Source organism: Ranitomeya imitator, chromosome 2 (assembly GCF_032444005.1).
Source record: "Ranitomeya imitator isolate aRanImi1 chromosome 2, aRanImi1.pri, whole genome shotgun sequence".
Taxonomy (NCBI): Eukaryota; Metazoa; Chordata; class Amphibia; order Anura; family Dendrobatidae; genus Ranitomeya; species Ranitomeya imitator.
In genome coordinates this window covers 161,831,558-161,858,626 of record NC_091283.1, presented here as the reverse complement: position 1 = coordinate 161,858,626, position 27,069 = coordinate 161,831,558, and the positions used below count along the sequence as shown (strand labels likewise).

Genomic DNA, 27,069 nt, shown 5'->3' with positions numbered 1-27,069 from the left:
TTCGACCAGAGCAGTGGCATCATCCTGGGCGGAGAGAGCTGGTGCTTCAATACAACAGATATGTAGAGCGGCCACTTGGTCTTCCCAGTCTACATTTTGCAAGCATTACCGCTTAGACTTGACCTCCTCTGATCCTACCTTTGGGCGAAGGGTTCTAGAGGCAGTGGTCCCTCCCTAAGAGTTCTATCTATTCAAATCTCTACGTGCTGCCATCATGGGGATAGAGAAAATGGTAGTTACCTGCCGATAACGGTATTTCTCTGATCCCATGATGGCACCCGTATATTCCCTCCCTTTTCACACACAGGTGTGCACTTGATAATGTACTAGTAATTAATTTTAGTCACGGTGCCTCTGTTAAGTTAAATAGGTTAAGTTTAATTTGTGCAAATATTGAGTTGCAGCTGAAGTTCTGTATAAGGCTCTGTAATCCAACTGATGTGGGAGAGAGGTACGCCCTTTTTCATCTGTAGGTTTCCTGTCCCTGGGGGCGGACCCCTCTCTCTCCGTGGTGCCATCATGGGATCAGAGAAATACCGTTATCGGCAGGTAACTACCATTTTTACCTTGTTTTTATAGAACATCTTATCCCTAGATTTAAATTTTTGGAAATAATTTAAACGCTTTTTTTGACTTGCGATTCGTTATATCCTCTGGCATGTAACCGCAGGAAAGCTGAGTCATCAGATGAATTCTCCATAAGGAATCATGTTGGTGTGCTGGTGTATGACAACTTGTGGATTGCAAAATCGTATTACCAGCATCATCTTTTCTAAACAAGGATGTAGATAACCTAAGAGTTGCTGAATTACCCACCAATGTAATATCTAAAAACAAAATATTACTACTAGGAGTATTACAGGTAAATCCACGATTACAATGGCTGTAATTGCTATCTACACCACGTGGTGTATTGCATTGTTAGCATTATTTTCAATTTGTGATATGTGGACTACACCACAAAAAACCTAAAAAAAACCGCATAGCTGAACATTTGTCTAATATTAGCAGTGGCAATGTAGCATATTCTGGTGCAGTAAAACATTTTGTTACCGCACGTAAAGGAGACACTTCTCATTTTCAATTCTATGCTATTGAAAGGCTATGTGCACTCGTTGCGGATTTAGATGCGGATCCGCAGCGTTTTTAGACTCACGGAATTGCATCAAATCCGCAGTGTAGTGCACAAGCAACATTATTCAATGTGCAATTGACATTGGTGTGCACATATTGCTGAAAAAAACGCGCGGAATCGCACCTTTTTTTTCCAGCAACATGTCAATTCTTTTTGCGGATCTGCAGCATTTCTGCACCCACTGACTTCCATTGTGTTAAGCCAATATTCATCAAAACCGCAGGTTTAAAAAAGATCTGCGGATTTGCTGCAGATGTGCCTTCGAGAAACGCTGCAGATCTGGAGGGGAGAGAGTGTGTGGGCGGAGACTGTGTGTGTGCGGAGAAGATGTGCGGGTGTGTGTGTGCGCGGGGCTGTGTGCGGGTCTGTGTAGGCAGGCATGGTCCGATGGGACTACTAGTCCCATCCGGCTATGCCTGCTACAGTGACAGCTAGGCAGATGATGGGACAGCAGTAGTCCCATCATCCGGCTACTGTGTTCAAGTGTAAAAAAAACCAACACAGACATACAGTACATACAACATACAGTTTATACTCACCACACAGCTATTCCCCGACGCCCTCACCTGTAAAAAAAAAAAATTTTTTTTAAATAATAAACCAACAGTGTACTCCCTGATCCTTTGTAGTCCATGTAATAAGGAGTGCCCCACAAAGATCTCCCGTGGAGAGCTGTCACATTGGCAGATGTGACCTCTCTCCAGGGGCTTCGGGATACAATGACTGAAGGTATCCTTCCACACTGTATCCCTCTGCCACTGTGAGTGCAGAGTTCATACTGTCACTTGCGGCACCGCTGCGTGGGAAAATTCTCACCCAGCAGTGCCATAAAGTGAGAGGCCATTGAACCCTCAGTGGTAACACTGCAGGAGCCATTGTCTCCTGTCAGTGAGTCACTTGAGGTCCTGTAGAGCGGTCACATATCCTGATGTGACAGCGCTATAGGGGAGATCGTCGTGGGACACTCGTTATTAAGGACTGCGTCGGACCAGGGAATATACTTTTGGTTTACTATTTTTTATTTTTTGCAGATGATCGATGGCTTCAGGGAATTAGGTGTGGTTGTAAGTATGGTGAAATTAAGAATATTAAAATACTTTTTTCTGGCTGTGTCTTTATTTCTCTCTTTCACTACTATAGGATTAGTAATGGATAGGTGTCTTATTGACGCTTCTCCTTACTAACCGGGCATAATGTCATCTTACAATCTAAGGTGACATTAACCCCTTATTACCCCATATGCCACCGCTACAGGGCAGTGGGAAGAGAGGCTAAGTGCCGGAATTGGTGCATCTTACAAATGCGCTATTTCTAGCTAGGGGAGGCCAATATCCATGGCCCCGCTCTAGGCTATGAATATCAGCCTGCAGCTGACCTCACGTCATTTTTTTTTTTGGGTGGGGGTCCCTATTTTAATAGCCAGTAAAGGCTAAATATACAGCTGCGGGTTGATATTCGTAGCCTGGGAAGCTCCATGGGTATTAACCCCTTCCCAGGCTAGAAACTGTAATGCTCGCGCCAAGACTGGTTGTCTGTGGGTGTGGCCCCACTGGACGACAGACAAAACTTCCCTGGAAGGGGCGTAACTAAGTAGCTTCCTAGGTGTTTGCTGGAGCCTCTGATGGTGAGGTCAGACTTGTGCAGTAGGAAGCTACCACGGTGGAGTCTGACTGTGGATGCTAATCCCACCAGGGACAAGACACAGGCAGGCACAGCTGTGACACTGGCTAACGGACAGGTACGGCAGAAACCCTGACGGGCAGACTGGCTTGATGGAGATACAGGCTGATGGGCACGGCTGGCACTCTGGCAGACAGGCGGGCACGGCTGACACTCTTGTAGGCACTGGTATACAGGCGGGTGTATGGAAACAGGTAAGAACCTGTTCAGACTGGTGAATATAAAGGAACAGGTATAGACCTGTACGGCAAGTTGCTGAACAGAGGTAGAGCAAGAGCGGATACAAAGCAGAACCACAGGAGGCGGAGTAAGAGCAGGAGGTGGCGCTAAGAGCAGAGAAGGAGAAGACGAGCAAAGAGCAGAGAAGGCAGAGATAAGAGAAGGAGAAGGCAGAGGAGGGGGCGGGACCAAGAACGGAGCCGCTGGGGGCGGAGCCAAGAGCGGAGATAAGGGCAAAACCGCTGGGACGGATCCAAGAGCAGAGATGCAGGAGGTGGAGCCAAGAGCCAGAACCGCAGAAGGCAAAGCCAAGAGCCAGAGGGTGCAGAGCCACAGGTTGTGGCGAACAAAGCTGAGAGGCACAGAACCACAGGTTGTGGTAGAACTGAGCAGAAGCACATAGCCACAGGTAGTGGCGAACAGAGCAGAGAGATGCAGAGCCACTGATAGTGGCAAGCAGAGCAGAGAGGTAACGCAGAGGTAAACACAGCAGAGTGAGAATGGTAAACAACCAAAGAAGGAACAGGAACGGACATAGGCCAGAGTTCAGACCCAGAAGTAACAGAAAACAGATGAAGGCCTGCATATTGCAGCCCTCAGAGACCGGAAACAGACACGACCTGGCAGCTCAGTAGCAAATGCTAACTGAGGGAAATAGTTTGTTCAGGCATCCTCCAATGGGTGAGGATCCCTTAAGTATCAGAGACCTCAAGGCTATTGGCCAGAGACACCTTAGGGAGGTGCACACAGTCTCAATAAGAATTTGGAGTTGCTGGCGCCGCCCCCCAAAGCACACAGCCACGAAGTGTACACAGAGTAAGCGGCCATGGAGCACATTGCATGGAGCCAGCAGCAGACAGATCTCACAGCATGGCACTGGGTGAATGAGTTGATGCAACAGGCAGGTGGGCAATGGAAGGCCATGCAGTGATGCCGGCAGGGTTGTTACAGAAACATTGTCCCCCAGCCGTCGGCTTTCCCTCTCTGGCGCAGAAAATTTCCCGGGAGCCCACGCCATTTTTGCTTTGTTTTTTAAAATAAAAGCTATTGCGTGCAGGTTTTGTGTGTCTTTAATTAATTTATGTACCATTTTATTAGGTTCATTACTAAACATCGGCCTTGGTATTATCTATCTATCATATATTTATATCTATATTTCTATCCCTCTATTATCTGTCAGTCTGTCTATGTCTGTGTGTGTGTGTGTGTGTGTGTGTGTGTGTGTGTGTGTGTGTGTGTGTGTGATCATTATTCTTCAATGGAGTTTGTAAATGAAGATGTTGGACAAGAAATTACATCACAATTCTTTTTTTCTTTTTATTAAATAGATCTTTATTTAGCTTACAAAAATGCATATAAATCTGCATAAAAAAACGCATCAAATCTGCACCTGCGTTTTCTGTCAAGAGAGGAAGAATCTGCGCAGAAAATTCCACAGGCAAATCTGCATTGTGTGCACATACCCAAAAGATTTCACTTTCTACAAGAGGGGGAATTGGCAAAAACAACCGGCCCTATGCAAGGCATTGTTTCATATTAAACCTCAATCCAAAATAACCATATTTCATGAATTGTACGAATAACTTTTTTTATGTATTAATTGTCTTAACCCCTTCATGACCCAGCCTATTTTGACCTTAAAGACCTTGCCGTTTTTTGCAATTCTGACCAGTGTCCCTTTATGAGGTAATAACTCAGGAACGCTTCAACGGATCCTAGCGGTTCTGAGACTGTTTTTTCGTGACATATTGGGCTTCATGTTAGTGGTAAATTTAGGTCAATAAATTCTGCGTTTATTTGTGATAAAAACTGAAATTTGGCGAAAATTTTGAAAATTTCGCAATTTTCACATTTTGAATTTTTATTCTGTTAAACCAGAGATATGTGACACAAAATAGTTAATAAATAACATTTCCCACATGTATACTTTACATCAGCACAATTTTGGAAACAAAATTTTTTTTTTGCTAGGAAGTTATAAGGGTTAAAATTTGACCAGCGATTTCTAATTTTTACAACGATATTTACAAAACCATTTTTTTTAGGGACCACCTCACATTTGAAGTCAGTTTGAGGGGTCTATATGGCTGAAAATACCCAAAAGTGACACCATTCTAAAAACTGCACCCCTCAATGTACTCAAAACCACATTCAAGAAGTTTATTAACCCTTCAGGTGCTTCACAGCAGCAGAAGCAACATGGAAGGAAAAAATGAACATTTAACTTTTTAGTCACAAAAATTATCTTTTAGCAACAATTTTTTTTATTTTCCCAATGGTAAAAGGAGAAACTGAACCACGAAAGTTGTTGTCCAATTTGTCCTGAGTACGCTGATACCTCATGTGGGGGTAAACCACTGTTTGGGCGCACGGCAGGGCTTGGAAGGGAAGGAGCGCCATTTGACTTTTTGAATGAAAAATTGGCTCCACTCTTTAGCGGACACCATGTCACGTTTGGAGAGCCCCCGTGTGCCTAAAAATTGGAGCTCCCCCACAAGTGACCCCATTTTGGAAACTAGACGCCCCAAGGAACTTATCTACATGCATAGTGAGCCCTTTAAACCCCCAGGTGCTTCACAAATTGATCCGTAAAAATGAAAAAGTACTTTTTTTCACAAAAAAATTCTGTTAGCCTCAATTTTTTCATTTTCACATTGGCAACAGGATAAAATGGATCCTAAAATTTGTTGGGCAATTTCTCCTGAGTACACTGATACCTCATATGTGGGGGTAAACCACTGTTTGGGCACATGGTAAGGCTCGGAAGGGAAGGAGCGCCATTTGACTTTTTGAATGAAAAATTATCTCCATCGTTAGCGGACACCATGTCGCGTTTGGAGAGCTCCTGTGTGCTTAACATTGGCGCTCCCCCACAAGTGACCCCATTTTGGAAACTAGACCCCCCAAGGAACTTATTTAGATGCATATTGAGCACTTTAAACCCCCAGGTCCTTCACAGAAGTTTATAACGCAGAGCCATGAAAATAAAAAATAATTTTTTTTTCCTCAAAAATGATTTTTTAGCCTGGAATTTCCTATTTTGCCAAGGGTAATAGGAGAAATTGGACCCCAAATGTTGTTGTCCAGTTTGTCTTGAGTACGCTGATACCCCATATGTGGGGGCAAACCACTGTTTGGGCGCACGGCAGGGCTCGGAAGGGAAGGCATGCCTTTTGGCTTTTTAAATGGAAAATTAGCTCCAATCATTAGCGGACACCATGTCACGTTTGGAGAGCCCCTGTGTGCCTAAACATTGGAGATCCCCCAGAAATGACCCCATTTTGGAAACTAGACCCCCAAAGGAACTAATCTAGATGTGTGGTGAGGACTTTGAACCCCCAAGTGCTTCACAGAAGTTTATAACGCAGAGCCATGAAAATAAAAAAAAAATTATTTTCTCAAAAATGATCTTTTAGCCTGCAATTTTTTATTTTCCCAAGGGTAACAGGAGAAATTTGACCCCAAAAGTTGTTGTCCAGTTTCTCCTGAGTACGGTGATACCCCATATGTGGGGGTAAACTACTGTTTGAGCACATGCCGGGGCTCGGAATTGAAGTAGTGACGTTTTGAAATGCAGACTTTGATGGAATGCTCTGCGGGCGTCACGTTGCGTTTGCAGAGCCCCTGATGTGGCTAAACAGAAGAAACCCCCCACAAGTGACCCCATTTTGGAAACTAGACCCCCGAAAGGAACTTATCTAGATGTGTGGTGAGCACTTTGAACCCCCAAGTGCTTCATAGAAGTTTATAATGCAGAGCCGTGAAAATAATAAATACGTTTTCTTTCCTCAAAAATAATTATTTAGCCCAGAATTTTTTATTTTCCCAAGGGTTACAGGAGAAATTGGACCCCAAAAGTTGTTGTCCAGTTTCTCCTGAGTACGCTGATACCCCATGTGTGGAGGTAAACCACTGTTTGGGCACACGTCGGGGCTCAGAAGGGAAGTAGTGACTTTTGAAATGCAGACTTTGAAGGAATGGTCTACGGGCGTCACGTTGCGTTTACAGAGCCCCTGGTGTGCCTAAACAGTAGAAACCCCCCACAAGTGACCCCATTTTAGAAACTAGACCCCCCAAGGAACTTATCTAGATATGTGGTGAGCACTTTGAACCCCCAAGTGCTTCACAGACGTTTACAACGCAGAGCTGTGAAAATAAAAAATAATTTTTCTTTCCTCAAAAATGTTTTAGCAAGCATTTTTATATTTTCACAAGGGTAACAGGAGAAATTGGACCCCAGTAGTTGTTGCGCAGTTTATCCTGAGTATGCTGGTACCCCATATGTGGGGGTAAACCACTGTTTGGGCACACGTCGGGGCTCGGAATTGAGGGAGCACCATTTGACTTTTTGAATACGAGATTGGCTGGAATCAATGGTGGCGCCATGTTGCGTTTGGAGACCCCTGATGTGCCTAAACAGTGGAAACCCCTCAATTCTACCTCCAACACACCCCTAATCCTAATCCCAACTGTAGCCATAACCCTAACCACAACCCTAACCCCGACAATGTTAGAAAAACACGGCACTCAATAGGTATGGAGACTGGTGGTGCTCAAGTAGGGTGTCCACCCCGTAGAATATGGATAAATAAACTTGGCACTCAAAATGCGAAGAGTAATGCTTCTAATTTTATTGATGCATCCAGACACATGCACAATGCTAAACGTTTTCGGTCCACATCGGACCTTCGTCAGAGCGTATATTTTTGGCAATGACTGGAACTAGAAGCCAACCGGAGGCACAAAGGAGCGACCAGGAGAGAGAACGCTGCGGCGGGTGTATTGAAGGCTGGAGGAGTGGGACCCACAATATAAGAGAGAAGCGCCAAGGCTAGGAGCAGAGCCTAGAGGGAGAAGCAGCGCTACGGGTCCGAGGCGGGAAGACGCGCTAAGTCCGGCAGCAGAGAGCGACGCAGCGTCGCTCTCTGCTGCCGGACTTAGCGCGTCTTCCCGCCTCGGACCCGTAGCGCTGCTTCTCCCTCTAGGCTCTGCTCCTAGCCTTGGCGCTTCTCTCTTATATTGTGGGTCCCACTCCTCCAGCCTTCAATACACCCGCCGCAGCGTTCTCTCTCCTGGTCGCTCCTTTGTGCCTCCGGTTGGCTTCTAGTTCCAGTCATTGCCAAAAATATACGCTCTGACGAAGGTCCGATGTGGACCGAAAACGTTTAGCATTGTGCATGTGTCTGGATGCATCAATAAAATTAGAAGCATTACTCTTCGCATTTTGAGTGCCAAGTTTATTTATCCACAACCCTAACCCCAACCCTAATTCTAACCCTAAGGCTATGTGCCCACGTTGCGGATTCGTGTGAGATTTTTCAGCATCATTTTTGAAAAATCCGTGGGTAAAAGGCACTGCGTTTTACCTGTGGATTTTCCGCTGATTTCCAGTGTTTTTTGTGCGGATTTCACCTGCGGATTCCTATTGAGGAACAGGTGTAAAACGCTGCGGAATCCGCACAAAGAATTGACATGCTGTGGAAAATACAACGCAGCGTTTCCGCGCGGTATTTTCCACACCATGGGCACAGCGGATTTGGTTTTCCATAGGTCTACATGGTACTGTAAACCTGATGGAACACTGCTGCCAATCCGCAGCGGCCAATCCGCTGCGGATCCGCAGCCAAATCCGCACCGTGTGCACATAGCCTAATTCTAAAGGTATGTGCACACGCTGCGGAAAACGCTGCGGATCCGCAGCAGTTTCCCATGAGTTTACAGTTCAATGTAAACCTATGGGAAACAAAAATCGCTGTACACATGCTGCGGAAAAACTGCACGGAAACGCAGCGGTTTACATTCCGCAGCATGTCACTTCTTTGTGCGGATTCCGCAGCGGTTTTACAACTGCTCAAATAGAAAATCGCAGTTGTAAAACCGCAGTGAAATGCGCAGAAAAAACTGTAAATCCGCCATAAATCCGCAGCGGTTTAGCACTGCGGATTTATCAAATCCGCAGCGGAAAAATCCACAGAGGACCACAATACGTGTGCACATACCGAAACCCTAGCCCTAACCCTAGCCCTAACCCTAGCCCTAGCCCTAACCCTAGCCCTAACCCTATTCTAACATTAGTGAAAAAAAAAATTCTTTATTTTTTTATTGTCCCTACGTATGGGGGTGACAAAAGGGGGGGGGGGGTTCATTTATTATTTTTTTTATTTTGATCACTGAGATAGATTATATCCCAGTGATCAAAATGCACTTTGGGACGAATCTGTCGGCCGGCGCGCTGCGCATGCGCCCGCCATTTTGGAAGCTGGCGGCGCCCAGGGTGAAGACGGACGGACCCCGGCAGGATCGGTAAGTATGATGGAGTGGGGGGGAGCACGGGGGGGGGGGGGGGAAACGGAGCATGGGGGGGTGGATCGGAGCGCCAGAGGGGTGGAACGGAGCACGGGGGGGGGGGTGGAACGGAGCACGGGGGGGGGGGTGGAGCGGAGCACGGGGGGTGGAGCGGAGCACGGGGGGGTGGAGCGGAGCACGGGGGGGTGGAACGGAGCACGGGGGGGTGGAACGGAGTGCAGGGGGGGTGATTGGTGCACGGGAGGAGCGGACAAGAGCACGGGGGGAGCGGAGCACAGGACGGAGAGGAGCCGGAGCAGTGTACCGGACAGATCGGAGGGCTGGGGGGGGCGATGGGTGGGGTGGGGGCACGTTAGTGTTTCCAGCCATGGCCGATGATATTGCAACATCGGCCATGGCTGGATTGTAATATTTCACCAATTATAATAGGTGAAATATTACAAATCGCTCTGATTGGCAGTTTCACTTTCAACAGCCAATCAGAGCGATCGTAGCCACGGGGGGGTGAAGCCACCCACCCTGGGCTAAACTACCACTCCCCCTGTCCCTGCAGATCGGGTGAAAAGGGAGTTATCCCTTTCACCCGATCTGCAGGGACGCGATCTTTCCATGACGCCACATAGGCGTCACAGGTCGGATTGGCACCGACTTTCATGACGCCTACGTGGTGTCAAAGGTCGGGAAGGGGTTAAATTGTGCAATTCAGCGTTTAAATTATTTTTTTTAATCCATTTTCTTTTGGATAGGCATTTATAATATGTGAGTTAGGTGATTTCTGGTTTATTTTGTTTTCCTTTTCCTTTCCAAATATTATTTATTTGACATTTACCGTATATAGTCGAGTATTAGCCGACCCGAGTATAAGCCAACCCCCTAATTTTGCAACAAAAAACTGGGAAAACTTAATGACTCGAGTATAAGCCTAGGGTGGGAAATGCAGCAGCTACCGGTAAATTTCAAAAGTAAAAATAGATACAATAAAAGTAAAATTAATTGAGACATCAGTAGGTTAAGTGTTTTTGAATATCCATATTGAATCAGGAGCACCATATACAGTCATGGCCAAAAGTATTGACACCCCTGCAATTCTGTCAGATAATACTTATTTTCTTCCTGAAAATGATTGCAAACACAAATTATTTGGTATTATTATCTTCATTTAATTTGTCTTAAATGAAAAAACACAAAAAGAATTGTCCTAAACCCAAATTGGATTTAATTCCACACCAAACATAAAAAAGGAGGTGGACAAAAGTATTGGCCCTGGTCGAAAAATCATGTGATGCTTCTCTAATTTGTGTAATTAACAGCACCTGTAACTTACCTGTGGCACCTAACAGGTGTTGGCAATAACTAAATCGAACTTGCAGCCAGTTGACATGGATTAAAGTTGACTCAACCTCTGTCCTGTGTCCTTGTGTGTACCACATTGAGCATGGAGAAAAGAAAGAAGACCAAAGACCTGTCTGAGGACTTGAGAAACCAAATTGTGAGGAAGCATGAGCAATCTCAAGGCTACAAGTCCATCTCCAAAGACCTGAATGTTCCTGTGTCTACCATGCGCAGTGTCATCAAGAAGTTTAAAGCCCATGGCACTGTGGCTAACCTCCCTAGATGTGGACGGAAAAGAAAAATTGACAAGAGATTTCAACGCAAGATTGTGCGGATGTTGGATAAAGAACCTCGACTAACATGCAAACAAGTTCAAGCTGCCCTGCAGTCCGAAGGTACAACAGTGTCAACCCGTACTATCCATCGGCATCTGAATGAAAAGGGACTGTATGGTAGGAGACCCAGGGAGACCCCACTTCTTACCCCGAGACATAAAAAAGCCAGGCTGGAGTTTGCCAAAACTTACCTGAAAAAGCCGAAAACATTTTGGAATAATGTTCTCTGGTCAGATAAGACAAAAGTAGAACTTTTTGGGCAAAGGCATCAACATAGAGTTTACAGGAGAAAAAAAGAGGCATTCAAAGAAAAGAACACGGTCCCTGCAGTCAAACATGGCGGAGGTTCCCTGATGTTTTGGGGTTGCTTTGCTGCCTCTGGCACTGGACTGCTTGACCGTGTACATGGCATTATAAAGTCTGAAGACTAGCAACAAATTTTGCAGCATAATGTAGGGCCCAGTGTGAGAAAGCTGGGTCTCCCTCAGAGGTCATGGGTCTTCCAGCAGGACAATGACCCAAAACACACTTCAAAAAGCAATAGAAAATGGTTTGAGAGAAAGCACTGGAGACTTCTAAGGTGGCCAGCAATGAGTCCAGACCTAAATCCCATAGAACACCTGTGGAGAGATCTAAAAATTGCAGTTTGGAGAAGGCACCCTTCAAATATCAGGGACCTGGAGCAGTTTGCCAAATAAGAAGGGTCTAAAATTCCAGCAGAGCATTGTAAGAAACTCATTGATGGTTACCGGAAGCGGTTGGTCGCAGTTATTTTGGCTAAAGGTTGTGCAACCAAGTATTAGGCTGAGGGTGCCAATACTTTTGTCTGGCCCATTTTTGGAGTTTTGTGTGACATGATCAATGTTTTGCTTTTTGCTTCATTCCCTTTTGTGTTAATTAAATGAAGATAATAATTCCAAACAATTTGTGATTGCAATCATTTTCAGGAAGAAAATGAGTATTATCTGACAGAATTGCAGGGGTGTCAATACTTTTGGCCATGACTGTAGTGCTCCATAAAGTTTATGATGGGCCCCATAAAACGCTCCATATTAAAATATGCCCCATATAATTCTGCATAAAGGTTAATAATGGCCCCATAAGATGCTCCATAGACACATTTGCCCAATATAATGCTGCGCAAATGTTGATTATGGCCCCATAAGATGCTCCATAGAGATGTTTACCCCATATAGTGCTGCAAAAACGTTAATTATGGCCACATAAGATGCTCCATACAGACACTTGCCCCATATAGTGCTGCACAAACATTAATTATGGCCCCATTAGATGCTCCATACAGACATTTGCCCCATTTGCTGTTGCTGCGATAAAAAAAAAAATCACATACTCACCTCTCGTCGCTCAGGCCCCCGGCACTTTAAATATTACTCTATCCGGCCGCCGCTCCGTCTTCAGCGTCTTCTGCACTGACGTTCAGGCAGAGGGCGTGTCACTGCGCCCTCTGACCTGTGCGTCACTGCAGAAGACGCTGAAGACGGACCGGCGGCTGGAACGAGGAGAGGTGAATATCGCGCAGCGCTCCCCCTCCCCATTATACTCACCTGCTCCTGGCGCGGTGCAGTCCCTGGTTCCCCGGCGCCGCAGCTTCTTCCTGTATTGAGCATTCACATGGTACCGCTCATTACAGTAATGAATATGCGACTCCACCCCTATGGGGGGTGGAGCCGCATATTCATTACTGTAATGAGCGGTACCATGTAACCGCTCAGTACAGGAAGAAGCTGAAGCGCCGGGAGAAGAACCAGGGACCGCGCCAGGAGCAGGTGAGTATTAGACAGCCCCCGCTCCCCCTCCCCTGCCGACCCCTGGGAATGACTCAAGTATAAGCCGAGTGGGGGACTTTCAGCCCAAATAAATGGGCTGAAAATCTCGGCTTATACTCGAGTATGTACGGTATATTATGGCCTTCAGTGTGTCTTATTATTTGCATGTTTAACATCGTTGACCAAAGTATTTCTGTTCTTATCCATGGTAGGCTTTTATATGCTGCAGTTTCTCTACAAATCATTTTGTCTAGATTAGTTCTTAAACATTTAAAGGGGTTGTCCACTACTAGGACAACACCTTCTTAAACTAAATCTTTGGCCCCAATAAAATAAATAAACCTCTACTCCCCTTCTGTGATGTCTCTCTGTTCCAGCAGTGTCAGCCCTTACGGTCCCGTGGCTATGATGCGATGAAATGACCCGTGATATCCGGCGCCCAGTCAGCACTGGCATCACTGTTTCCGCCTCCTGTTGAAATGAACATGAAAAGTACGAGATAAGCTTTAGCTCGGACTTTTGCTTTATATTCAGTTTGTCCAAAGGTGGAGACAGTGACACCAGGCACCAGGCTTCACGTGTCATTTCACCGCATCACAGCCCTGGGACCGCGAGTGCCGACACTGCTCGATTGGAGCCGGCACAGGAGGTGAGTATTCATTGGGGATAAAAAGTATTTAGTCAGCCACCAATTGTGCAAGTTCTCCCACTTAAAAAGATGAGAGAGGCCTGTAATTGACATCATAGGTAGACCACAACTATGACAGTCAAAATGAGAAAACAAATCCAGAAAATCACCTTGCCTGATTTGGCAAGATTTATTTTGCAAATTAAGGTGGAAAATTAAATAATTGGTCACCTAAAAAACATGCAAGATTTCTGGCTCTCGCAGACCTGTAACTTCTTCTTTAAGAGACTCCTCTGTCCTCTATGCATTACCTGTAGTAATGGCACCTGTTTGAACTTGTCAGTATAAAAGACACCTGTCCACAACCTTAAACAGTCACGTACCAAACTCCACCATGGTGAAGACCAAAGAGCTGTCAAAGGACGCCATAAACAAAATTGTAGCCATGCACCAGGCTGGGAAGACTGAAGGCAGGAAGTTTGGGACCACCAGAAGTCTTGAAGTCGTCTTATATCTGGCCATCCAGCCAAACTGAGCAATCGTGGGAGAAGAGCCTCGGTGAGAGAGGTAAAGAAGAACCCCAAGATCAGTGTGGCTGAGATTCAGTAGGGAGATGGGAGAAAGTTCTACAAAGTCAACTATCACTGCAGCCCTCCACCAGTCAGGCCTTTATGGCAGAGTGGCCAGACGGAAGCCTCTCCTCGGTGCAAGACATATGGGTGTTTTTCAGCTGCAGGGCCAGGACGACTGGTTGCCATTAAAGGAAACATGAATGCGACCAAGTACAGATATATCCTGGAAGAAAACCTCTTCCAGATTGCCCTGGACCTAAGACTTGGCCGAAGGTTCACCTTCCAACAAGACATTGACCCTAAGCACACAGCTAAAATAACAAAGGAGTGGCTTCAGAACAACTCTGTGACCATTCTTAACTTGCCCAGCCAGAGCCCTGACCTAAACCCAACTGAGCATCTCTGGAGAGACCTGAAAATGGCTGTCCACCAACGTTCACCATCCAACCTGATGGAACTGGAGAGAATCTGCAAGGAAGAATGGCAGAGGATCCCCAAACCCAGGTGTGAAAAACTTGTTGTGTTATTCCCAAGAAGACTCATGGCTGTACTAGCTCAAAAGAGTGCTTCTACTCAATACTGAGCAAAGGGACTGAATACTTAAGACCATGTGATATTTCAGATTTTCTTTTTTAATAAATTTGCGAAAAATTCTACATTTCAGTTTTTTTCAGTCAAGATGGGGTGCAGAGTGTACATTAATGTGAAAAAAATGAACTTTTTTTAATTTACCAAGTGATAAAGTTAAAGGGGTCTGAATACTTTCCGTACCCGCTGAATAACAAAATATTGAGATGAACTTTTGTTAATGACCAAATACTTATTTTCCACCATAATTTGCAAAATAAATCTTGCCAAATCCGACAAGGTGATTTTCTGGATTAGTTTTCTCACTTTAAGGCCGGGATCACACATGCGAGAAACACGTCCGTGTCTCGCATGTGAAATCCAAGCTCTGGCGCCGGCACTCCAGAGCGGAGCGTGCGGCCGCATAGCAACACATGGAGCTTAACGCTCCGCTCTGGAGTGCCGGCGCCAGATCTTGGATTTCACATGCGAGACACGGACGTGTTTCTCGCATGTGTGATCCCGGCCTAATTCTCATAGTTGTGGTCTACCTATGATGTCAATTACAGGCCTTTTTCAGCTTTTTAAGTGGGAGAACTTGCACAGTTGGTGGCTGACTAAATACTTATTTCCCCACTGTAGGTTTATTTCTTTTATTGGGGAAGAACATTCAGTTTAAGAAGGGGGTTGTCCCAGTAGTGTACAACCCCTTTAAAACCACTCCCATGATTCTTTGCATATCCTATGGTTAAGCACGTTTTCCACTCCAGAAACGCGTCAGGTTTTTATCTTGTACAGCGGATCCCTCTGTTCTTAATGATTCATCAATAAAAGATGTATTCTTCTATTGATTGGCTGGATGTGCCATATTCCTTTTCTGCTGCAAGTCTTCGTACTGGCTGGGCGACACCAGCGGGACTGGCACCCGTTCTTTATCTTCTCGGGGTGTTTTTTGTATACTGACAGCATGGTGAGCTCCTGCTCTTCCTTTTTTTATGATAATTAAGTGAAGCCTAATGATATTTGCAATAATTCAAACAATTTCCAAATTACAGATCATTCCAGGCACTTTAGATGTGTTTGCATGTAAAGGTGCCCATATACATTAGATGAAAGTCAAGCAGGCCAGCCAACTAATGTTCTGACCCTTCAGATGTCTGGGGCGGGGGGCTTTGTTCCTATGAGATAAGCTGTCGCTGTAGGTGCCTGTGATTGGCTTATGTCCTATGTGAGCCCCTGTATGCTGTGTTTTACGAGTGGTCGGCAGGAATAGCTATTGAGCTAAGCCAAGGGAGTACGCAGCTTTAATCCTTGCTGATGGCGTCCCGCTTCTAACTTTTTGTTCCTCTTTTCTCAGCTGACTGGGATCCTAATCGGAGCCGTTGTTGCCCTTTCCCTTATTGGGATTGTTGTATTTATTGTGTACAAGAAATTTCGACAGTCTAGTAAGTTGTTTTTTTTGCTTTAAATACACAAATTTTGGTGCATTTTTTATTTCATAAAAACCCTATGCAAAAATGTTATTAGTCATTTGAAGTATTTGTGGTTGAGAATGACAAACCATTATGTTCCAAGTGCTGAAATTTTAATGGTTGAATCCCTACCAATCAGACAATGATGGCATATCTACAGCAAATACAGCTAAGTGCTCACTGCTACCAGTATCCTTTTCCATTTTTTTTTTCCTCCTCCAAGAGCCATAACGTGTTTTTTTTTTTTTTTTTTATATTTCCATCAAGATAGCCCCATATGAGGACTTGTTTTTTGCAGGAAGAGTTGTATTTTTGAATCACACCATTGATTTTACCATACAATGTTTTGGAAAATGGCAAAGAAATTCCAAGTGTTATGAAATCGCAAAAAAGGTGCAATTACACATTTTTTTTTTTTTTTTTTTACCATGTTCACTATATGGTTAAACTGGCCTGGCAATATGATTTCCCATGTCAATACGAGTACGCAGATGCCAAACATGTATAGTTTTTGGTTTTTTTTTTAAGCGGTGAAAAAGAATTACGAAATATATATATATACATACATACTACACACTGTACGTACATACATACACATATAAAGTTTTTGCGTTTGTGGGTATTTTTTTAGTAGTGTTTTCGTGATCTGGGGCTGTGTAATGACTTATTTTTTGTGCCCTCAGATGACGCCTCGATACCATTTTGAGGTAGATAAGATGTTTTGATCTACTGTCATTGCATTTCATTGCTGTGTTGCGGCAGCCAAAAAAAATTAATTCTAGCTTTTCAATTTTTTTTCTCATTATGCGCTTTACCGCTATGATTCATTTATTTTCAATTATGATAGATTGGTCATTTCTGAACGCAGCAATGCCAAATATGTGTATTTTTTGTTTGTGTTTTATTGTCAGTAGGGCAATTTTAACATTTTTGTTTTTTTGTTGTTGCTTTTTTAAACTTTTTTTTTTTTTATCACTTTTTACTGAATTTAATAGTCTTCTTAGGTGACTTGAATCTGCACTCATCCAATTGCCTGTGCTATACATAGCGGTGCGTGTTAAATCCCGTTCTTCATGATTGACAAGAGGATTTAACTAGTTAACAACCGCTGGTGGAGCTCCAATCCACCTGCAGCTGGTCAAGGTACATGACTGCTCATTTAATCAGCTTTTATGTGCAGGGAAAGATGCTGGCTCAGGGTCATAGCCCACATTAAAGTAAAGGATATAACATACATGTGGGACTGCCATCAGTTCCTCATTGGATATATGCTCATTCAGTTAAGAGAATTCTATCAGGCCAGAAACCAGTCCCAGTAGCATATAACATTAAACCAAGAGCATGGACGTGTATATTCATCCATCAATCGAGATAAAAGAGCAGCCCAAGAGCAGCCCAAGGTTAAATTAGATATTTAAGGGCACACTACACAATATACTATATATGCAATGTTAGATATGCAAATACAGTTGGTAGTACAATAAGTATAAGCAGATAAGTCAGTTACCAGCTGGTTGTTAGACCTTGGTGCTGCGCAGCCACATGGGAGGTGTGTGTGGTGCTAGTGGTTTCCAGTTTCTTCCAACAAGATACAATGACTTGACCTCCCTAAGAAGACAACAGTGAGCAACAGACTTTCACACACAATTAGTCCCCGTCCCCCCCAGGATGATCCTAGTTTCCCTCCTTTGGGGACTGCAAGCTGAAATTCCGACACCAATGATGGATCGTAGCTTCTCAACAGAGGGTTATAGGGTAGCAGTTTTTGCGCCATCGGATCCGGCACGCCTCCGTTGCGCTTGAAGACCAAACACTGCTTTGCTACCTGGTTTCTACTAGATGTTCTGGGTATCACCCCACCCTGGGGTGCTAGAAAGGGTCGAGATTAGTGATGAGCGAGAATGCTCGTTGCTTGGGTTTTCCCAAGCACGCTCGGGTGATCTCTGTGTATTTTAGTGTTTGGAGATTAAGTTTTCATCGCCTCAGCTGAATGATTTACGGCTATTAGCCAGTTTGATTACATATGGGGATTCCCTAGCAACCAGGCAACCCCCACATGTATTCAGCCTGACTAATAGCTGTAAATCATTCAGCTGCCGCAATGAATACTAAATCTCCGAACACTAACAAATACTCGGAGATCACCCGAGCTTGCTCGGGAAAACCCGAGCAATGAGTATACTCGCTCATCACTAGTCGAGATCCCAGCTGGCGTTTATCCCGTTCCAGAGATCTCAAAAGTTAACCTTTATACAGCTAGGTTAGACGCTAACGTCATAACTGCTTATGAAATTATAGCTCCTGTCTGTCTTGGGGGGGGGGGGGGGGGGGGGGGGGGGTTCTTTGAAGCAATTAAGCCGCTTGGGCTCCCAGCGGGGGGTTCATCCTGACAGAAAGGCATTGTTCCCCGCTAGACTGCTAACGGTGTGTGCTTTTCCATTTGGCGCTTTTGAAGCTGGACCACCTGCTAAGCCAGGTGTCCTGTCTCTGCTTTGTATTTTGAAGGATGTATATAATCTCGGAGCGGATATGACACAGCCGATTGGCATGTAATTATATAATCCATATTCACACTGGCCACTACATACACAGATGTCTTTGATAAACACCACAAACTAGACGAAAAGTTGGGCAATATTTTTTTCCCATTGGTGCCTCATTAAATAAATCACATTTGCAGCAAATCCATCTTTGCCTCTCTTTGTCAGTGGTGAGGTTATTGCTAGATGACAGTAGCGGGGTGCCCATGGGTTGCCATTGTAGTCAGGGACACACCATATCCTTTTTTTTTTTTTTTATTCAAATAAATTTTTATTAAGAATAACAAGGCAATTAACATGTTACATTTACATTTTCAATATAGAGTATTTCCCCCCCTTTCCCCCTTCAAACAGCCCCCTTCGATCCCAAAGCCCCCCACCCCCACCCCACAAAGCAGCTCATCTTGTTAATTACTACCAACATTAAAACAATAGAGTATCTAATCCCTCAACCATTCGTATAAGCCACACTTCACATTACTATCCCATAGCAATCCATGGAGACCACATTTTATTGAACGTTTCAGTTTTCCCTTTCTTCTTATAAATCCCTTTTTCTAGTGTCAGGCCCTGTTTCACATACTGGAGGAACTCTCCTCTTGACGGCGGCTCTTCCCTAATCCAGTTTCTAGCTATCACCTTCCTAGCCATATACAACAATCTGGCTATAGCTATCTTTAGGTGTTTATCCACTCCAATCTCATCCACGCATCCCAACAAACAGACAACTGGATCCCTTGGCACCGTGCATCCATACGCACCTTCCATACGACTCAAAACTACCACCCAGAAGGCAGCCAACCTCGGACATGTCAACATCATATGGAAAATGTCTGCATCCGTAGACTTACACCTCGGACATTCAGAGTCATTACGCAATCCTGCCTTATATAGCACCATCGGAGACCTATAAACTCTGTGTATCACATAGAGCTGTGACAGTCTATACGGTTCACTCAGCGACAGTCTTGGGATCCATTCCAACACCGACTCCCAAGTCTCGTTATCTATTGGGCCCAAATCCCTTTCCCATTTAGCTCTTGCCGTTATTGGAAACCCCAATAGAAAAGTGTGCAACAGATCCCTGTACAGAGTGGATATGACTCCTCCAGTCGTCCCATCATTACACACATACTCCAGTACTATATCCCTTTGAATCCTAATACCTCCGTTCCTACTCTGAGCTCCAAAGGCATGCCTCATCCGCAAATATTGATACTCCCCTGCAGACCCAAGACCAAATTCCGCCTGCAATTGGGAAAATGATTTCAGTTCACCTTGTTCAATTATTTGATACACATACTGAATCCCTTTGCCCAACCACTCTATCAGTACCCCCAATGCCTCAAATTCTTTCAGATTGTTATTATGCCATAGCGGCGAGTATCTAGTCAAGTCCGTGATCCCACATATATGTCTCAATCTACTCCACAGCTTGCGTATCAACTGCAAAGTCGGATATAGCTTCCCCAAACTCTCCAAGGATCCATCCTCCAAACATTGCACCACTGGCCTTCTTTTTGTCACCACCTCCATCAACCGCTGTACTGCCCCAGATGACCCCTCATGCGCCCAGCCCCTTAAATGCTGACTCTGGGCTGCAAGAAAGTACAACTCAGGGTTAGGCAATGCCAGACCCCCATCATCCTTGGGTCGCTGAAGTGTCTCCAGTTTGATACGCGGATGCTGCCTCCCCCAAATCAGATTCCTAAACAGAGAGTTGATCTGTCTAAATTTCCCACGTGGTATCCAAACCGGCGCATTGTGAAGAATATACAGTATTTTCGGCATCAGAATCATTTTGATAAGATTCACCCTGCCTACCACAGACAAATGTAGCTTAAGCCATGCATCCGCTTTTGCCTTGAGGGCACCCAAGATTGGAGTCAGATTCTCATGTATATAGTCAGTGACCGGCATAGATACCCATATTCCCAGGTACTTAAATTTACTCGTCACCTCCAGTCGCCCGTCCTCCAATGGCTCCCCATCCACATCGTCCACCTTAAACAAGATAGACTTACTCCAATTTATCCTAAGTCCCGACACTGATCCGAATCGTTCAATAATCCCAATGGCTCCCTCCAAGGATGCAACCGGGTCAGCCAGAAACAACAAAATATCATCCGCATACAACGCCACCCTTTCTTCAATCACCCCATATTTAAACCCCGTCATCTCATCAGACTGTCGAAGCGTAGCGGCCAGTGGTTCCACCGCCAGAGCAAACAAAAGGGGGGAAAGCGGACACCCCTGTCTCGTCCCTCTAGCCAATTGTATGGTCCGTGACAACTCCCCGTTTACCCTAACCCTGGCCATCGGCATCGAGTACATTAATTGAATCCATGATATGAACTGCGGTCCAAACCCCATTCTTCGCAACACCTGCCAGAGATACCCCCACTCCACACTATCGAACGCCTTGTGAGCGTCTAAAGATGCAATAACTCTCTGGCCACAGTTATCGGCTTTGAGTTGCAAGTTCATATACAGCCTTCGTAGATTAATCGTAGTTGACCTATCAGGCATAAAGCCGGACTGGTCTGAGTGTATCAGGCCAGAAATAACACTTGTCAACCTCATCGCCAACACCTTAGCCAGGAGTTTAACGTCGATAGTAAGCAAAGAAATTGGCCGATATGAATCCGGCTGTGTCGGGTCTTTCCCCTCCTTTGGAATCACCACTATTGTGGCCTCCCGCATAGATGCCGGTAGCCTTCCACCATTCGTAGCCTCTTCCAAGACCGCCTTCAATTTAGGGATCAACACTTCCCCCAAGCTTTTATAAATTTCGGCAGGAAATCCGTCTACGCCAGGCGCCTTCCCATTAGCCATCGACTGCAATGCCCGTCCCAGTTCCTCCTCCGTAATGGGAGCCTCCAAATCCTCCCTAGCTGTGTCACTCAGCCTCGGGAGCTCCAACTCCTCAAGGAACGCCACCGTGTCCTCCATTGACCCATCTACCCGAGAGGAGTATAAGTCTGCGTAAAAATCTGCAAAAGTCTCCAAAATCTCTGAAGTCTCAGAAACAGCAACACCACTCCCAGTCACCAAAGAGTGAACAAAGGAAGTATTTCTCTGGGCAGATGCCACCAGCGACAGCAAATGACCCACTGATTCACGCTCCTGGTAATAGGCCAAATTCATGAATTCCCTCTTCCTTTCAGCCTTACTCAGCAAGACCGCCTCTAGCTGGCTTTGAGCTGCCTTTAACCTCCTCCCAGCCTCCAAAGTACCCATTATTACCATCTCATCTTCAGCCACCCTCAGCCCATCTATCGCCAGCCTCTCTGCCTCTCTCGATTTCCGCTTACACCTGCTAATATCCGTAAACAACAGCCCTCTCAAGTACGCTTTCATGGCTTCCCACACAGTAAGCACATCTACGCTACCCTCATTTATCTCAAAAAATTCCACCAATTCCTTCTTAATCTTCTCCAAGTCTATACTGTGTAGCCAATTAGGGTGAATTTTCAACTCCCTTCTGCTCCCGTCCTGTGTCCGCACTGATCGAAATTCCACTTCAACTGGACTATGGTCTGAGAGAGCCCTAGGTAAATATCTCACGTCCCTTACCATCGTATCTAGTAATCGGTTACCCAGTGCCAGATCAATCCTAGACAGCGTACCATGAGCTGGTGAGTAGCATGAATACGCCCTTTCCCCGATATGCCTAACTCTCCATAAATCAACCATGCCCACTTCCCCGACATAAGTCCCAAACGTAGTGGTATGTCCCGCCGTCCTATTCTGGGGGTTTTTGTTCTTATCCCAAAAGTCATCACATATATTATTAAGGTCGCCGATAATTCGTAATGGTAACGGCCCCAGCGCTCTACCCTCTCCAGCACCTCTCTTATCTTCTTGCTTGAGTATGGGGGCGGAATATACATTGCCACTATACACATCAATACTCCATTCATTTTACATTTCACCACCACATACTGACCATCGACATCCTCTTTTACCATTACCTCCTCATACTGCACCCCCGCAGGTATTAACACAGACACACCCCTAGAATACGTCGAGAAAGTAGAATGATACGCCCTCTGTATCCAGCGCCTATTCAATATGTTCACCCTCTCCCGCACTAAATGTGTCTCCAGCAGGCATATCATTGAGACCTTCTGTTCTCGGACATACTGCAGACTTGCCGCCCGCGGTGTTTTATCCGCCAGACCTCTCACATTCCAACTCAATATTTTAATACAATCTCCCATCATGTGGCTCATCATTTCTTAAAGTATCCAATTTCCCAAGTATGAGCTGCACCTGCCCCCTCCCAACCTGCCCCCCTAACCCCCCCAATATTACGCATTCTTCCTCTCATCAAGAGTGGGGCTCCACTGCGAACGCTCTCCCTTACTTAACCCTCTCCATTCGCGTCCCGCTGCCATAGCAATCACAATTTCCCCCCCAACTTTCACTTTATTGTATCTTAACATTTCAACTTATATTAACATATAGAAAAAGTACCAAACCAGTTCACAGTACCCAGCATAACCCTCCTCCCCTGTACTTAGTAGTTGGTACTGTCCCCTCCGGCCATTCCTTCAATATGGCCCAGCAAAACCCCCAACAGTTGCTCAACTCTTTAACCATTGCTAACGAGCGCAGAACTCTCCTCCATCGACAGAGAAAACAAATCCCAACTGGATCTCGCCGAAATGTCAGTCGCCCATTCCCTTAAGTTTTTTCTCATGAGTATCAAGCCACTGGGTAGCGTCCTCCGGTGTCAAGAAAAAGTGGGTCTTATTAAAAGCCACCAGTCTCAGCTTGGCGGGAAACATCACTGAGTACTGCACTCCCAGCTCCCTCAGTCGCCGCTTGACTCCAGTAAACTTCATCCGCTGTTTCTGAACCGCAGCGGAATAATCCGGATAAATGGCGATTTTCTGACCTCCAGCCGTCAGATCCTCCATCTCTCTAGCCTTTCTAAGGATAATGTCTCTGTCCCTGTAGTTCAGTATTTTAGCAAGCATGGTACGGGGATTTGCTCCTGGGGCAGGGGGCTGCGGCGGGACCCTATGAGCCCGTTCAACAGCAAAGACTTTTGTCAACACTGTGCTCCCAATCTTCTCCAACAGCCAGTTCTCCACAAACTCAGTGGGATTTCTCCCCTCAGTCTTTTCAGGCAGCCCCACTATACGTATATTATGGACACACCATATCCTTCCTTCTGTAAAGCCCAACCGCAATCCCCAACGGAAGACTGAAGAAATAAAAAAAAATAATATTACGGTAATAATAGAAAAAAGAAAAAAACATTTGGCATCTCTGCATCCATAAAAGTTGATCAGTCAAAATATAAACTTAACAATGATATAAATACAGTAGCCATAAATCGGGGGGAAAAATCGACACTCCAGAATTGTGGTTAATCTGTTGCTATAATTCCACCAACAATGCAATAAGAAACAATCAAAACGTTGTATTTAGCCCCTACATACTCCATACACGAATTGATGAAATTGCATAACAGGCCATCAGAATATGGTAGCACTAACTAAAATTTGGAAACTATGCAAGTTTCGTTTTGCGATGATCATACGGACCTGGACAAACACCATAAAAACAAAACCATCAACACAGTAGCAGAATTGCTGGTTTCTTTAATTATTAATTTATTTTTTTTAACCTTTTTACCACACTTTGATTTATTTTTAAAACAAGCCCCATTATTAGTTAGTTCAGTGGAAAAATAAAACACAATTGTAGCGCTTGGAAGAAGGGGAGTAAAAAACAAAGGCGCAAAAATGGAGAAATCACCCGGTCAGTAAGGGGACAAGTATGCCAGGAGCTGTTTTCTGTGACTGTGCATAGGGAGCTTTAGGGTGCTTGGGATGATCAGAAGTACGTTGTTGCGCCAAGAATTTTCCGTTAAGTTTGCTAATTTCTTTGCTTTTTATGCTGGGAAGTTTCACTGGGGAAGATTGCGAGACGTCTCTCCATGGTGGAGTTACTTTATTCACGTCTTCAGCAAAAAAAAAAACTGTCATAACAGCTGAAAGTAGTATAACGAAATAAGCGATCATGTGTCTGGGGAGACCAGGAGAGTAAAACGTGTGATCGTGAAGATACTATCTTGACCATTCTAGGTTGAGATATTCTGTAATCTCATGGGAGCAGAAATTACTCTGATTACGAAGTACATTGTGTGACCCATACGTACTGCAGATTCTGTACTGTGACTCGCCCTGTCATCACTTTTCACTCAGGGTGCTGTTTTCTTATCTATAGCAATTACAATTTCATCTTTTATCTACAAGTGAAAAAGCAAGATAAGCATGTTACACGTGTTTCTCCGGTAACTCTTTGCATAAGAAAGTGCAGTTGCAGCACTTATATAGCTGAAGGAGGCCAAAAGAACACCTTTTTTTTTCCTTCAAAGGAGGAATCTGCTAGGGGCTTACTACCCGATCCATTGGGTGTGCAGCTCCATGCAGGGACCAAGAGGACTATTTGTAGTCTGACAGATATTAAGGCCATGTGCACATGTTGCGGATTTTGCCGCGGATCTGTAGCAGTTTTCCATGCGTTTAACAGTAGCATGTTAACCTATGGAAAACCAAATCCGCTGTGCACGTGCTGCGGAAAAAAACACGCGGGAACGCAGCTTTGTTTTTTCCGCAGCATGTCAATTCTTTGTGCGAATCTGCAGCATTTCTGCACCCATAGACTTGCATTGAGTCAGCAACATCCGCAGCAAAACCACAGATGTAAAAAAGATCGGCGGTTTAGCTGCGGGGGAAACGCTGCAGATCAGGAGGAGGGAAATGTGTGGACGGAGACTGTGCGTGTAGGTGTGTGTGCGGGCGGGGTCTGCTGGGGCTGTCGGGGGTCTGTGCGGGGGTCTGCGGGCTGTGCGTGGGGTCTTTGGGTGTGTGTGTGTGTGTGTGTGTGTGCAGGCATCATCCGATGGGACTACAAGTCCCATCGGGCTATGCCTGCTACAGTTAGTGATTGACACATTAACCAATGATGGGACAGTAGTAGTCCCATCATCCGGCTAATGTGTTGAATGTAAAAAACAAACAAAACATACACACATACAGTGCATGCAACATATAACATGTACATACAACATATAACCTATAACATACAGCATATACAACATACAGTACATACTACATACAGAACATACTACATACAACAGTACATACAACATACAGTACATACATATAACATACAGTATATACAACATATAACATGCAACATACAGTACACACTACATACAGAACATACTACATACAACAGTACATACAACATACAATACACACAACACATGACATACAGAACATTCAACAGGACATACAACATGCAGGACATACAACATGCAGGACATACAACATGCAGGACATACAACATGCAGGACATACAACATGCAGGACATACAACATGCAGGACATACAACATGCAGGACATACAACATGCAGGACATACAACATGCAGGACATACAACATGCAGGACATACAACATGCAGGACATACAACATGCAGGACATACAACATGCAGGACATACAACATATAACAGGACATACAACATATAACAGGACATACAACATATAACAGGACATACAACATATAACAGGACATACAACATATAACAGGACATACAACAGAATACATATGTTATATGTACGGTTGTATGTTCTGTATGTCATATGACATACAGAACATACAACAGTACATACAACATATGACATACAGCACATACAACATACAGTACATACATACAGTACATGCAACACATACATATAGACATACAGTACACATACACGACACATACAGAACATACAACATAGAGTACATACTCACCCTCACCTTGATCCTCGAAACCCTTGCTCACCTGTAAAAAAAAAAAATATTAAAATAATAAACAAACAATATACTCCCTGATCCGCAGATATCCAATTAATATGAATGTCCCACGACAATCTCCCGTGGAGAGCAGCTGATGCGACCACTCTCCACGAACTCAAGGATACAATGATGGAAGGTATCCTTCCGCACTGTATCCCTCCGCCTCTGTGAGAAATAGTTCTTACTCTCACTTGTGGCACTGCTGTGTGGGAAAATTCCCACGCAGCTTTGCCATAAAGTGAGACCAATGAACTCAGGTAACCTCTTCAGTGATGCACTGCAGAAACCATTGTCTCCTGTCAGTGTGTCAATGGAGGCCCTATAGAGCAGGGGTCCCCAACTCCAGTCCTCAAGGCCCACCAACAGGTCATGTTTTCAGGATTTCCTTTGCATTGCACAGGTGATGCAATTATTACCTGGGCAAGACTAAGGAAATCCTGAAAACATGACATGTTGGTGGGCCTTGAGGACTGGAGTTGGGGACCCCTGCTATAGAGCAGTGACATCACCCGATGTCACTGTTCTATAGGGGAGATCGTCGTTTGACACGTTATTAATTGGACTATGGCGAAAAGTGAGTATACGGTTGGTTTATTATTTTTAATTTTGTGTAGGCAATCGAGTATGGT

At 44.8% G+C, this 27,069-nt stretch overlaps 1 protein-coding gene across 8 annotated transcripts in view; it reads left to right on the top strand.

The window, feature by feature from the left end:
• The window catches only part of PNPLA7 (patatin like phospholipase domain containing 7), a 268,219-nt gene that overhangs the window by 85,985 nt on the left and 155,165 nt on the right, over nucleotides 1-27,069 (top strand). For all 8 annotated transcript variants that reach the window (XM_069747682.1, XM_069747683.1, XM_069747688.1 and 5 more), the window contains one exon: nucleotides 15,919-16,006. In XM_069747682.1, the coding sequence (XP_069603783.1) occupies nucleotides 15,919-16,006 (88 nt within the window). The remainder of the gene's footprint in view (nucleotides 1-15,918; nucleotides 16,007-27,069) is intronic.